The sequence below is a fragment of the Anarhichas minor genome, unplaced genomic scaffold (genome assembly GCF_050575085.1).
Source record: "Anarhichas minor isolate MPS153535 unplaced genomic scaffold, ASM5057508v1 ptg000018l, whole genome shotgun sequence".
In the NCBI taxonomy this organism is placed as follows: domain Eukaryota; kingdom Metazoa; phylum Chordata; class Actinopteri; order Perciformes; family Anarhichadidae; genus Anarhichas; species Anarhichas minor.
In genome coordinates, this window is record NW_027466464.1 from 3,687,620 (window position 1) to 3,702,500 (window position 14,881).

At 42.8% G+C, this 14,881-nt stretch overlaps 1 protein-coding gene across 2 annotated transcripts in view; it reads right to left on the minus strand.

The window, feature by feature from the left end:
- Nucleotides 1-14,881, minus strand: part of LOC142952707 (diacylglycerol kinase zeta-like) — a 77,806-nt gene that overhangs the window by 16,550 nt on the left and 46,375 nt on the right. For both annotated transcript variants that reach the window (XM_076094590.1, XM_076094589.1), the window contains exons 25-27: nucleotides 9,974-10,040; nucleotides 7,612-7,652; nucleotides 6,326-6,468 (exon numbers count right to left, since the gene is read on the minus strand). In XM_076094590.1, coding sequence (XP_075950705.1) covers nucleotides 6,326-6,468; nucleotides 7,612-7,652; nucleotides 9,974-10,040 — 251 coding nt within the window. The remainder of the gene's footprint in view (nucleotides 1-6,325; nucleotides 6,469-7,611; nucleotides 7,653-9,973; nucleotides 10,041-14,881) is intronic.

Genomic DNA, 14,881 nt, shown 5'->3' on the forward strand with positions numbered 1-14,881 from the left:
ACAGTTTTCCCTCAACTGTATTCTTAAAACACATTCTTCTTCCTCTGCCGTGTATCAAGAGGCAGTACCAACTCTGAACTTGGAACGGATTTTCCCATAATGCACTTTCAGAGATGAAATGATGATTGAAAACACTTACGACTTTACCCTTAATGGCCATATGTTAGCTAGTGATGGCTGCCTGCCTTTGAATGTCAATGAGCCACAACCTTTTTGTGACCTGCATTGACTTGTCTGGTAAGTTTGGATCCTTGCTAAATAAAGAGTTGAACACTGAGATAATGAGCATACGTGAGATAACGCGACAGGAAGAGAAAAGGAGAAGGAAAGCATTCTGATGGGGTGTTAAAGTAGGACAAGCTCCTGGCGAACCAAGACGAAGCAGAAGGTTTGTGAAATTCACTCCAAATTCTCATCAGGTGAGGAAACTGCAAAGCAGCTTTGACATGACTAAAAAGGAATACTGGTAAGTCCCAAAACTATCTATGAGTCTATGAGAACATGACTCAACTTCCAACTTGATTTATTGGTGTGGGCTGAACCACCTGCAGCTTAACACTGGTAAGATGAAGGAAGTGGTGGTTGACTTCACAACATCTATTTCCATCCAGGGGGTGGAGGTGAAAACTGTTCAGGACTACAAATACCTGGGAGTACACTTGGACAACAAGCTGGACTGGGCTAAGAACACCGAGACAAGTAGAAGAAAGGCCAGAGCAGACTCTACTTTCCTTGTCATTCAATGTCTGCAGTACCATGCAGAGGATGTTCTACCATGCTCAGGATGTTCTACCATGCTCAGGATGTTCTACCATGCTCAGGACGCTAGTGCTATTTCCTTTGCTGTCGTGAACCAATAAGCTCAACAGGCTCTGTCCTGGGGACGGAGATGATTCTTTGGTAGTGGTGTTAGCCAAGAGGATGCTGTGCAAAGTGATGAATGTCAGCAATAGGGGATGCAGCCTTCCACTTTTGCACAGTTCCGATCCGATCTCTCATCCATGTTGACATGAAGCTTAGATTGACAGGAGTTGTCAAAACAATCTAATCTCAAGCTCCTCTTCCTATTGTATGTGATCGCTGTTGTTATTTAGGGATACTCATGAGTCCTGTAGTTGGACCTCCATAAACCATTCACCACAGTGATACACATGTCCTGTGCCCTGACATGCAGTATGATAAAGACATTCAGTTGTTCAGTCTGGGTTTAAGTTAAACACACTAAATGTAAGAACCAATATGAAAATGCATTGGGGAAACATTTCTGTCACAGACTGCAACATCTCCTAGAAATAGTCCAATTCACAAAGTTTTCCTGTCCTGAAATAAACCTCTAACATTTCAGAGCTTCCCGGAGCTGAGAGCCTGATTGTGTCTGCTTTAACAGGTTTCCACCTGATGCTGAAGTGTAAACTGAAGCTATCAGCTCAAAAATCATTTGAGAAAACAAAATGTTTGGTGTGTAGGTGTGTTTCGGTGTGTTTGTCAGAGAGACAGAGGGATAGAGAGCAGAGGAGAGAGGTAATTATAGTGGGAGGAATAACGTTCACCTCTGGCCCTGCGTGGGCAAAGCGCTCACACTGTTGTGTGTGTCGGAGTTCGGTGGATCGCTGTGACTCCCGGTGCTCTCACATGCATTTCTCTCTACATCCACTGTTTTTCTGACTCCAAACCCATCTCTCCCTCACTCTGCCCCTGCCTCTCGGTCTCATCTCTCCTCCTCATCCTCCCACTCAGTGCACTCAGCATTGCAAATCAGCCCGCCAACACACACGCACTCACAAACATGCGTGCACACTCACAAAACGCTAAAGGGAAGTGTTGTTAGGATCAGCGGGTTGTGTTGCTCTGCCTGTACACACATTGTACCAGTTCCTATATTCTATTCTGTATGCTAATCTCTATATGTTCACATTTTATACCCACAGAGCAGCTGAAATACCAGGAGAAATAAGATGTTCCGGTAAATGTTTATTTTACCACATTGTAATATTGTCTGCATTGTTGTTTTAAAAGTTTGGAGACATCAGATAATTAAAGTCAGATGACAGTTCCAGGCTTCACACCAAACGGCCTCTTACACTCAGCTGTTCGCAAGAGTCAATTAACTTTAGTGATGCAACGTGCCCGGTCACATTAAATGCAATTGAAGTGCTGACTTTCTGCTTTAATTCAAGTGGTTGAACAAAACTATTGTAATATGGTAACTATTTGATACACAGTCACATGTTCATCATGCTTTGGGTTATGCAAACGTAAGGATTGCCACCGAGTCGGGGAGTGGTGAACCGGCTTCACATTGAGCCCCGTTCCTATTGAGCCTATATGTCTTCATGACACTGAAGAAGACATCTAACCATGATGTCTGGGTGTCTTTTTTTTAATTTCTTTTATCAAACTGGGAAAGGAAGCTATTACAGAACCTGGTCGTTCTGCACCGTTTGCCACGTTATATTTGGCCAGAGGACAGAAGTGCAAACAGACTATGATAGCGGTGGGAGGAGTCTGCGAAAACATTCGTGGCCTTGGTCTGGCAGCGTGTGTGTTAAAAGTCCCGAATGGATGGGAGTGAAGTCCCGATGTCCTTCTCGGCTGTCCTCACCACTCTTTGCAGGGTCTTCCTGTCTGAGGCATTGCCGTTTCCATATCAGATAGAGATGCAACCAGTCATAACACTCTTTATGATGCCTCTGTAGAATGTAGTGAGGATGGGATTGGGAGGTGTGCTCTCTTCATCCCTCGCAGGAAGTGCATGAGCTGCTGGGCTCTCTTGGCTGGAGATGAGGAGTTTAGGGTCCAGGTCAGTTATCCCTTAAGGTTGGTTTATACTTGCCATAGTGAAGCCTCTTGAAGTCAGCAATGATCTGTTTGGTTTAGTTGACATTCAGGGACAGGTTGTTGGTGTTGCAACAGTCCACTAGCTGTTCCACCTTCTCCCTGTGAGCCAGCTCCTTGTGGACCCTGATCAGGATTACTACTGTTGTGTAACTTCATGATGTGGTTTGTTCTGAACTTGGCCCAACAGTGGTGGGTGATCAGACTAAACATTGGTAGACTCAGGACACAGCCCTGAGGGGAACCAGTGTTCACTGAGATAATGTTGGAAAAGTTGGCGGAGGTCTGTCTGTGAGGAAGTCCATAGGCCAGTTACAGTGGGGGGTGCTCAGGCCCAATGGGCCAGTTTCACACAGCCTGGTACATTTTTAGGACTTGCATCCTTCCGTTAGTTGACTATGATGAGTGATCATCCTGATGAGGGGTGGCTTTCCTCGCAGGTGTGTCGCTGACTGCCTTGAACCATCCAAAAAACGTATTAAAGCTCATTTATGAAGTCAATATTATCATCACAGGGTGGAGGAGCAGTCTCATAGTCTGTGATAGTTTGTATTCTCTGCCACATGCGACTTGTGTCCCTGTGGTCATGGAAGTGCCTTTAGATGAGCCGGCTTCGTTATCATGATGGCTCGGTTCAGGTTCTTGTTGATCTGCGGGCCACCATGTCGCTCTGTGGTCATCCAAGGTTCTTGGTGACACAGACGTCATCTATTGTCTTGCTGGGTGGTTAATTGTACACTTGGCATCCTGCTGGACAATGTGCGTCCGTTGAATGATGGACTGCCGCAGTATGACATACGTGCCCGGAACAGTTTTCCAGGGGATATCAGGACCTGTAATGTCTGTGAAACTTGGCTTAATCCTGGAATACCCCATTGCGCCATTCAACCAGGACTCTTGTTCTATACACTTATCTGACAAACAGAGGACTCGGGGAAGCAGAAAGGAGGAGCCGTGTGCTTTATGATGAATAACCTTAATGCTAATGCACAAACTGAAGGAGCTGACAGGATAGCATTTCATTGGAGTTGTAACCTCAACTTGAACGATTTCATGTGACAAATAAATTGATTGGTTGATGGAAGAAGTCAGAACTCCAGTTTTTTCAGTGAGTGAAGTTCTAACGTTAGTATTATTATTATTACTAACCGGGAGCAACTAGACCACAGAGTTACCGTTAGCCGGCTGTCAACACAGAGTAGCACGTCACATAGCTTTTTACTAGCTTGTTAGTCTTCGCTAGCATGGTAGTTTCAATTGGCCCGACTTAGGTCCATCCACGTTCCACATCTTTGCCCATTTTGGAATAGGCTGTGTCATCACTGGCCAGATGGCAACGGCTGCAGTCGCCCACTTTGAGCTTTGTTTGGCTCAAACCTACGGCTGACATCACTGAGGTCTGCGGTCTAAATGCACACAACACCTTGTGATTTAGCACATGAACGGTGTCGTTCAGCCATCTCTCTGTAAAGCGTGCAGCACTATCTCATCTCCCACTTGGTTTTTAAATCCAGTCTTAGGTATTTTTTAAGGAGTGAAGGTTAGCAAGCAGGATAAAAGGTTAGCCTTTAGCCTAGCTCTGTTCCCTTGCAAGTAGTGCGCTTCTGCACAGATTTAAATGCAGCTGCACAAAAATACAAACAAGAGTTTCTCTGCCTGTCACTTTGCTACTGAGGCTTAACTCACTTCTGTTTGATAGCTATTCAGCTACACAGTCCATCAGCTATTTACTGACTCAGTATCTTGAGTTCTTAAAGTGACTATAGTGATAAATCACAAAGGACCGTTGTTTGAAGGATAAGAATATTCTACATGTTTCTGAACACCAAATCAGATCATTGTGGTTTGACTCTCACAGAACAATGAATGTTCATTCACTTATTTCCCAACACATCAATGAGCCTCTCTATTGCACTGGCTGACATGTTCCTTCCTCACTACTTTATTTTGACTCAAGCCCACTTTCACCTTCCACACTCACTAGAGCACCAAGTGTGGATGAATCTGACTCTGAAAATAGTCCCCAACAAATGCCATGTGTCCTCCTCCAAGTAACGTTTGCTCAAAACTACAGTGTCGGGCTATTTCAGGAAAAGACTTTCCTAAAATCAAACTGTATATTTGTGAAGAGCCTTTACAGATGCATGTCTTTAGTGGGAACCAATGGACTTGTGAGCCACACACACATTGTTGGAATGGATCTTGTCATGGGATTTGTTGACAATAAGAAGAATACAGAACATCAGACTTATCCTAAAAATCTGTGAACAGAGAAACATGAGTAAGTCAATCTGTTTTCAGAGAGCGTCAGCAGACACCTGCTCTAACAGGTTCCTGTAGGTGAGGATTGAATCTGTGTGAGTGTGCGTATAAATGAGGTTTAAAGGATTTCATATGGAGGCAGAGCACACACACACACACACACACACACACACACACACACACACACACACACACACACACACACACACACACACACACACACACACACACACACACACACACACACACACACACACACACACACACACACACACACAATAGTAACGCTTGGCTGTTTGTTCAAGGAAAAGAAACTGGAAAAATTAAGATAGAAAATATTATTCATGTATTTATACACCAACACACATATATGAACTTATGCATACAAACACACACACTCGCCTCAGAATGATGCAGTTCTACTTCATGCAGGCTTTGCCCTCTAACAGGCTCGACAACTCAAACTGTGAAGCAGCACAACGACATTTGCATACACAACCAATGAGTGACCGAGCCCCTCCCACACTACCATTTACTGTACATGGACACGAAACTGCTTTAAGAACCTGACATCCTATTGCTTTCTCAATGTTATGCTTCTGCATATCTGCTTTATGTTATGTAAAACATAAACCTTAGAGCAAAAATAATTAAATAAATAAAGAGAGAGAGAGCGAGAGAGAGAGAGAGAGAGAGAGACGTCACCACAGCGCCATGCAATTTGCATTTACATAGCACCTTTATTCAATGCATTTTACAGCACACACACTGAAGATCAGACTACCAACCAGGAAGTTCGATTCCGAGACACGACATGAGGCGGTTTGTACTTCTTTGAGGCAGGATTGTACACCTCTGGAAACGTATCCCAGTAGCAGTTATGTTCTCCTCCAAGATATTCATTCTTCCTGCTCTTTGTTTTATCACAGAATGCTGCACTAGGCCATTACAAAAGCAATCAGGAGCACATGTGCTGCACTACTGTGATGTTTTTCTTGCTGCAGGCTTTTGTAAAATAAAGTCCTGTGGCGGGGGTTCATTTCAATGAGTCATCTCATTGAAATGAATGAGGAACCCTTCATGTTGGCCCCAGGGTCACAGACTAATGCTGACATCAACACGAAAAGGGTCTATTGTGCTGGTCTAAGGCTTTTGGCTCCGATTAGTGAGCTTAGGTTAAGGTTCAACCACTGGTGACACTGACAGCACCACTGTGGTGGTGACCTACCTGCTGTTTACCAGGCTGGAGGCGGGGTTAACCAGGTCAGGCATGGCTGAGGGGGAGGTGCCTACTGTCATCATGACAACCAGTTCAGGGTCCAGGATGAAGATCTCTTCTTGGGAGATTTCTGATACATAGTTGAGATGTTCCTGAAAAACATGAAGTTTCAGTGAGTTCATACCAAGAGCCTGTTGTCACCGGCACACTGTTGTTTGTTTGGTAAACCTAGTTCATTTAATATTATTCTATTATATATATTGTGCATTTTGATATTTGTTCATATTTTTTACTCTGCTATTTGTATTGTATGTATTTGTATATAGCACATGATTCCTTAAACAAAAACATATCCATTTAAAGTACATGACTATGTGATTAAAAAGCCTTCATTAACCAAACACCAACACAAAAACCAGTTGTGTTGCTTATTTATAGAAGATAGGCAAAACATATTGATACACTGCTTTTTCTCATGGATATTATTTTTTTCTTTTTGGTGGCTTAATAATAATGAAAAATACTTTGAATGGTGGTTGTAAAGTGTGTAAAGTGTAACCGGCTCTGAGATATCGCCTATATACACCCAGAGAGGAGAAAAGTTAGTGAAATAACCGTTTCTCCACTGAGTGACATGATGCATATTTCAATGAGTGGACAGTGAGGTGGAGCACCTGCTCCCACAGCCACAGTGAAGCGAGAAGACTGTGGATCAGTGGATCAGAGGAGGACGCTGCCTCCGACAGCTGAATATTAAGACAGTAGCCAGATGCAGTAGAAGCCTCTGTAGCTGTGCTGTATGAACAATATGCCTAGCATACCTTTACTATTTAATATAATAATAATTAAATGAATAATTATGAAACTGGCAAGAAACCAAATTTGTTGATGTTAATGAAACAGTGGACATCTGCTTTTCAAAACCCTATTGCTGTCCTCCGTCTCTTTTACAGTTTGATTCAATCACTAAAATATCATTGAATCCAGAGTGGAGCAGCTCTGAGTTGACCTCTGTCGCCTTCAGTCTGTACCGTGTGCTTCCAGTAATGAGCTCTGTGAGCAGTAGCAGGTGATGTGTGGCCTGCTGGTTCCCCTCAGGCTGCATATGGGCTGGCCTATCCTCTGGGAGGAAGGTTGCTCTGGCCCCATGCTGCCTGTGGGGAAGACTGCAGAAACCACTAATCCAGTAAATAAGTCCTTCCATCTGTTTATATTTACTGATGATTCTCCCCAAAGGAAGCTAGAATGCAGACATGGGCGGTGCTCTGTGTGGTAAAGAGACATGATGGACTTACCTGTGCTCTGTCTATCCTGTAGAAACGATCGGCCGTTGTAGCTGAAGAGACAAACAGAAATGCAGCATGAACTACTTTCTGTGGTGATGCTCTTTAAATTCAGCTGCTTGAAGTCAGATCGTCACTAAACGATGTAGCCAAAAAGCAAATAGCATTCATCATTGTTCAAATGTACATGGTTGCCTCCCCACTGCTGAACAGCTGTATGTGACAGCCTGGAGGCAAGCAAAAGCCCATTCAGTCCATCTTTGTCTGACAGCATAACATGAAGGGATTTCACACAGTATATAGCAGACTCAATGCCTTCCATCCTTGTCCTAAGGGAGAGAAAACGAGCAGTGAATTGGTGACCGGTCTGGTTTGCCCTGTTCCTATTCATTCACTTTTGGTCTGGGGGCTTCAAGATGTCCATGTAATGTGTCTAACTGCTGTTAACATGAGACGGTGGCCATCCTACGCGTGACAATTAGTACATCTTGGATAACTAATTGTAATGTTGGTTAATAAGCACTGTCCCTGATAAATAAAACTCAGCCACAGTGGTCCCTATTAGAATCAAAGGACTCCGATAAAAACCTGATCAGTCTTTGCATTGGTGGGTTGAACTAAACTTCACATATTGCTGTCACTTTAAAAAGCTACTATTGAGTAAAATGTTCCTTTAATTAATCCATAGGACGACAATAATGGATCACCTGCAAACAACACATATTTCCTTCATCCTCTTCAAACACTTCTCCTTCTCACTCTCTCCTTCAACTAGCGGTTCTGCATCTTTGTTTGTTCTCTGCTAAATTCCACCAGGATTCTACCCAGCCAGAGGTGTGTGTGTGTGTGTGTGTAGTTTTTTCTCTGTGATATTTTTGGTAAGCTGCTGCTGAATGTATGAGATTAATATTCATGACATTCACCAATGAACAAGAACTGATGGAACAATATTATTTTGAGTAAGTATGCATTTCATCAAAAATAACCTTCTTTAAATGAAGCAGAAATCAAACGACTGCTACTCAACAATAACTGTGTTTGCATACCTAATATTGTGCTATTTTGGTGTCATTGATGTGGAATGTTGTATTTATATGGCATTTCCTCTCTTCGGGTGCCCCGTCTCTATTGGATCAGGACTACATCACTATTGTTGGAGAGACTTCGGGTAAGAAGACAAGTTAGTAATGTGCATTAATGGGACATGAATGCACACAGATGGAGAGAGAGAGGATGAGGGGAGGAGCTCAGTGTGTCATTGGAAGTCCCCCGCCAGTCTTGGTCTATAGCAGCATATCTTGGGGCTGGTCCAAGGCAAACCTGAGCCAGCCCTACAAAGCTCTAACTGGTCAGGCCCTCTATAGTACCCTATTACCCCACTAGAACACTGCACTCCCAGAATGCAGTGTTCTAGTGGTTCCTAGCTAGGGCTGGCTCAGGTTTGAACAGCCCCCCAGATATGCTGCTATAGGCCCAGACTGCCAGAGGACTTCTTATTTTCTTGCTATTTTTAGTGCTACTACTGCTATTACTAATCTCATATGAATCATTTATGTCATATGGATTGACTATGTTGTAAGTATTATGTTGTTTAGTTTGTACACATGACATCTATTGCCCTTCTGTCCGTTCTGAGAGGGATCCCTCCTCTGTTGCTCTCCCTATGGTTTCTGCCTTTTTCCGCTATATTTATTAACATTTTTTCCACATTCTGTGTGAGACTCTCACACAGTCTGGTGGAGTCTGGTGTGGGGTGGGGGTGATGCTGCACATGCACAATAAATATTCTCAAGCATAAGCACACACAATCTTTTCACGCAACGCGTGTGTTCATTTCTATGCTTTGTAGCCATAAACCTTTATTACCACTCTACTACAGATAGAAACATTTATTTGAAGCGCACTACAAAATCTCTCTCAAATGAAACATTGAAGATACACACCATATGTATATTTGCAAAAAGGTAAAAGCTAGTGTGTGTGCTCTGAGCCGAGTTAAAATCGAGTTATAAAAGCAGACTGGAAGAAGGAAAATGTCTTTTGTACTTTTGTTTTGCTCTTGTAACAGGAGAACGTACAATAATTCCAATCATTCCAAGTCTACTACATATATCATTTTCATATAATAAACAGTTTGACACTGATATGAAAGCTATGTTGTGTCAGTGAGAATAAACAGTATTTTCTGTCTCTTCAGTGTAGTACAGAGAGTAGCACAGTACGAACCGAGTGCTCTCATTATGTGCAGTAAGAAAATGATGCTATTTCTGTCGGTAATGTATGCACAAGTGGAAAATTCATGATACAAGTAGTGAGTCCAGGTGGTGGAAAAACTGATCAAGGAGAAAGTAGATAATTAAGAAAGTGTACTTACAGTCTAGGAAACACCACTTTGGAGATAATCTTTGTGAGGAAAGACTCTTCGGCTTGGCTGCCTCCTCCTAAAGGACAAACAGACAGAAGAGTTAGATTTCAGAGCAGGAGAAGACCGTCTCACAGTGGAACAGGAGCTTTTGTTAAAAGTGATGCATCCATCTATTGAACAGAGGAACCAGAGCAGCTGACAGAGCAGCTCCAAGAGGACACGGTGGATGAATCCCAAGGTTTGGATAAGAGACCGAGTGTGAGATTGTGGGTCAACAACAATGACACTGCTTAGTGAGTGGTGACGTATCACAGTGATCAAATGAAAGCCTGGTGTAAAATAAATACAAAATTAACCCACAGCCATCAGGCTGCTTAGCATGAATGACATTAACTCATTAATCATTAGCTCATTTTCACAAATTATCAACTGACAAACAGTAGGCCCAAATCTGAGTGACGCAGGGGGAGACAACCTATTAGGCTAAACCTAATCAACAGTTCTTAAAAGAGACAAACAGACTGAGGGGACCAGGCAGTCATTGGGTTGTCCTAGTGCTGAACCTTTACATTTTTCCCAATAATACTGAAGACATTCTGTTTCATCAATCCATGCCATTCTGTAAAAGCTTCTCTATATGTTACCCCCATCGTTACATACTATTCTAGAAAGTATTGGATCACACAGGAACCCAGAGGAAATGATGGCACTGTCCAGAAACGTGTTAGAGTTTGGAAACCTCTATCAGGTTCTATTTGGTCCACCCTTGTGCAAACAGTAGACCCACAGAAGCACGTTGTACAAGTGTCTGAGTAGCAGTCAGGATGAAGCCTCATAATGTGGTGCCTGTCTGACCACATAGCCATCATCTCTGAAATAAGGATTCTGCGCTCAACTCCTTTTCTCCATTTATATTCTACCATTACACCAGATTACCCAGAAATCCAACGATGACACAGATTTGCCAGTTTACAGTAACAGCTTCCTTTAGCAGAGACTCCTGTCTGCAGTGCAGTGCCTCACAGACTTACCATCTACAGGTGAGTTTCAGTGTGCTTTCCCAAGACAAAGGCCACAAAGAGGGGAAAAGAACAAATACATTCACTGACTTTATGTGGAGTCTAACCTTTGATCGACACAGAACAGGAAGGTCATAATGATGCACATTGAGCCACATGTTTGACCCACATCTCTGTACAACAGTTATCCTCCTATACTACTCTTATCCACATCTGGGACATTATCTCCTTGTGCCAAAACATGTAGAAAATATAGTCATTTATTCAGCACTGAAGTTTAATAAACCGATATATCAGATGTATAATGTTTGACAGCACAAGAGAATTGGAGAAAGTTGTCCACACCTTCATATCCAATCTCCTCATTACAGAAACTTTTTGGATATTGGTATCACTCTCAACTTTTTTTTCATCCAGTCTCCAATTAGCACAGAATGTTGCAGCGAGATTTTTAACAAGATCAAAAAACAGACAGCATATTTCTGAGGTTCCTGGCTCCCTGTTACTGTAGACTGAAGCTTCAAACCTTGTTCTTTGTTTACACACCACTAAATGGTCGAAACCATATTTCTATCTGTGGACTCCTGCCCCCGTACCCAGTCAGACATCCTCCGACCAAAGACTCTGTCTGTCCACAGATCAAGGACTAAATGTTGTGCTGGTCCAGCTTTATAGATGTTTACTGTGTCCTGTGGTGTCTGCTGCATGTTCTTCTGATCTGTGAAACACTTTTGATCAGCACTGTTGTGTCCTATCTAAAAATGAAGTCGAATCCAACAGCTCTGCTGTACATCTTCCCTTCATAAATCACGAGGTGTTGATTCAACGTTAGGGTTATTATGGAAGCTGTATCTTTTATATATGTATGTGTTATATGTATGTAACGATGCTAGTACTTAAACTACTGATGGTGGAGAGAATGGAGCAGCTGGCCAGTTTGATGGCACGATGGACAATAAAATGAGCATAGAGGTGAATCAACATTACGACCTTAATGAAGGTACTGGAGGCTTCACTTTCACAACAAAAGTATTTGGTTAGGTTTAGCAAAAAGGTTGTGGTTTGGGTTAAAAGAAGTATGTTTACTTATTACGGAAAATAAGTTTGTTTATTATGTAACCGCTAGTCACATAACAAAACTAAGGTGAAATAAATCAAACAGCTGTTCACCGCTTGCTGACGGCCAGTCGGCCGGCCGGTTCTTGTGTTAAAAATGTCCACTTAATAAAAAAAATTTTAAAAAAACTGCGTTAACGCGCGATAAAATAATTGTCGGCGTTAATGCGATAATAACACGTTAACTTGGAAGGAAGAGACAGACAGACAGACAGACAGACAGACAGACAGACAGACAGACAGACAGACAGACAGACAGACAGACAGACAGACAGACAGACAGACAGACAGACAGACAGACAGACAGACAGACAGACAGACAGACAGACAGACAGAGTATATATAGATATATTTTAACAACTGTACTTTTAAAGCCTTGGGGGCAGAAGTGGATTAACGCTGTTAAAAAGTAACCGGCCGTCAAGAACCAGACCAACAATAAGACGGATCATTTCATTGGCCAACACTACACCTGGCATCCTATTGGTTGGGAATTTTGACAGGGTTATACACAAAAAAATCAGAGCGCAGAGGAGAAGACGTTTCACGAGCATCCAGCTATCTGAGGCCATGTCCACACTACTACGTTTCCATTTTAAAACGCATATCTTTTGCTACATTTACACCGAGTGTCCAGACTACACCGGAGTTTCAGACCACAGAAAGCGGATGAGTTTAAAACCGCTCCCGAGGACGGATAAGTTTGAAAACTCCGGGGTTGCCGACTAGTGTGGACACCGTAAACACATAAGTTTATAAACGATGACGTAGACATCTGTGTTCGCTACTTGATTGGTTCTTAGCAGTCACGACGTGTCCTTCTCTGATTCGTCACGCCCCTATCACGTGACCCGTTCCCGGAAAATCACAAACAACAACATTGATTACCGATCGACTACCAGGGCCCCATTCCTCGTACGTGGTTCAGCAAAGTCGATCAAATGTCCTATTAGCCAGCCTAAATTAACGAGATGATTGATGTCAGGCTATGTCGGTTTCTCCAAGGCTGATCCGCTCTCAAACAGTCTCGTTAATTCAACCCAGACGATCAGGATCAGGATAATTGCGCGTGCCCGTCCTACGTCAAAAGGGGGAAGCGTCGATCACCGAAACCATGATTTTCTAACAGTACAATGTTAAATAAAGTCAAAGAAAGAGCCTCTTTTTACTCCGCTGACGAGCAGGAGATGATCATGAACGCATATGAGGAATTCAAGACCATAATCACGGCAAAATCTAACACTGCCACCGCTGCGAGGGCTAGACAAGAAAGCATGCAAAATATCACAGACAAGTTAAATGCGTAAGTGTTGGGAAATGTATCGGCTAATTTTAATGCCTCATCACCCCAATCAATCAGATTATATGTCTTTAAATGTGACTGCTGGCAGTAGGCTTAATGGCTCATTGGATGATTCTTATCATCCAATGAGATATAGCGAAAATAATTATCTCAACTCTTTCAGAATAAGTAGATAAAACAAGCCCAAAGAGTATCTAATTGATACTCATTAATATGAGGATATATGTACTGTATGCGCGTATGTATCATGTAGCCTACTATATATGTGTATATACATGTATGTGTAGATTACCATATAGAACTAGGAGTTTGAATCTGTGTGTGAATCTGTGTATGGGCGGATCAGTGTGTATTATTTATAATCAGAAATTCAATCAATTGAAGCAGTGAAAATAAATAGTGTGTGATTCTCTCTATTCTTATCATGAGTCCACCTTAATCATTTTCTACAGTAATGATATGCTGGTGTACTAATAACACTCATATCCAGTCATATCATTATGAGTGCTTTAACCCCCATGTATGCAACGCAGCCATCAAGAGGACATGGGAGCAAGTAAACACTATAAGCACAAACACATTATTCAGAATGGTGAGTCAATACAATATGTGCCATGGTAATGTATTGAACACATCCATAAGTTTATTAAGCGCCAAATAAACTTTACGAACAGCACGGCATGCAGCGGCTTTCCCGATGTTCTCCGCATCGCCAACACTGTACAAAAATGTACCACTCGCAGAACAGCTCAAGGCTGCATCCAGTGTGTGAGACATCAATGCTCGGCTGCGGCGTGTGGTGTTCAATGTATGCTCCAGAAGGTCTGTAAATAAGTGATTCCTTGTCGGCAGAATGGATAGCGCTCGTATAGGAAGTCATCATGATGTGATAACGGATCTTGGCGATGTGGAAGAACTCTCTCCCTATAAAACGCTAATCTAACTAATATCCTCCTTCATCAGTGGATCTCTGAGGAAGGGTACATTAATGCAATAGAGGCTTCTTAGTTTGCTCAGCTGGTTTTATGGATCACCGTGTGTCTCACTTTACATGCATTTCTGGAACTCCCATATAACCCCCGGTATATGCGCAAGCGCATTAGACTACCGTATATGACAGGAGCTGCCATTTCTTCCGGGGGAGTGACAGCTTATCCAGCTACCCTCACTTAGCCTGCCCCGGAGCAGGTTCAAGCTTATGGATGTGTTGCCATGGTGATTTTGCCGAACTTGCTTCGTGGAACCGAAAAGCCTGATCTACGTCATCTTATCCTGAAAAGTATCTGGCTAACTAAGTTAGCCACGTACGAGGAACGGGGCCCAGGTTAATTCAACATGGAGAACTGATTACAGGCGTTGCTGACCTTGTTGTCTTTACTAGCAGCTGTTTTAGAGAAGGTTAGTGCATGTGAGGACTCCAGCAGCAATCAAGCCACCACGGACAGACCTAGACCCGGATTGCCTGCAGCCTTCAACCTG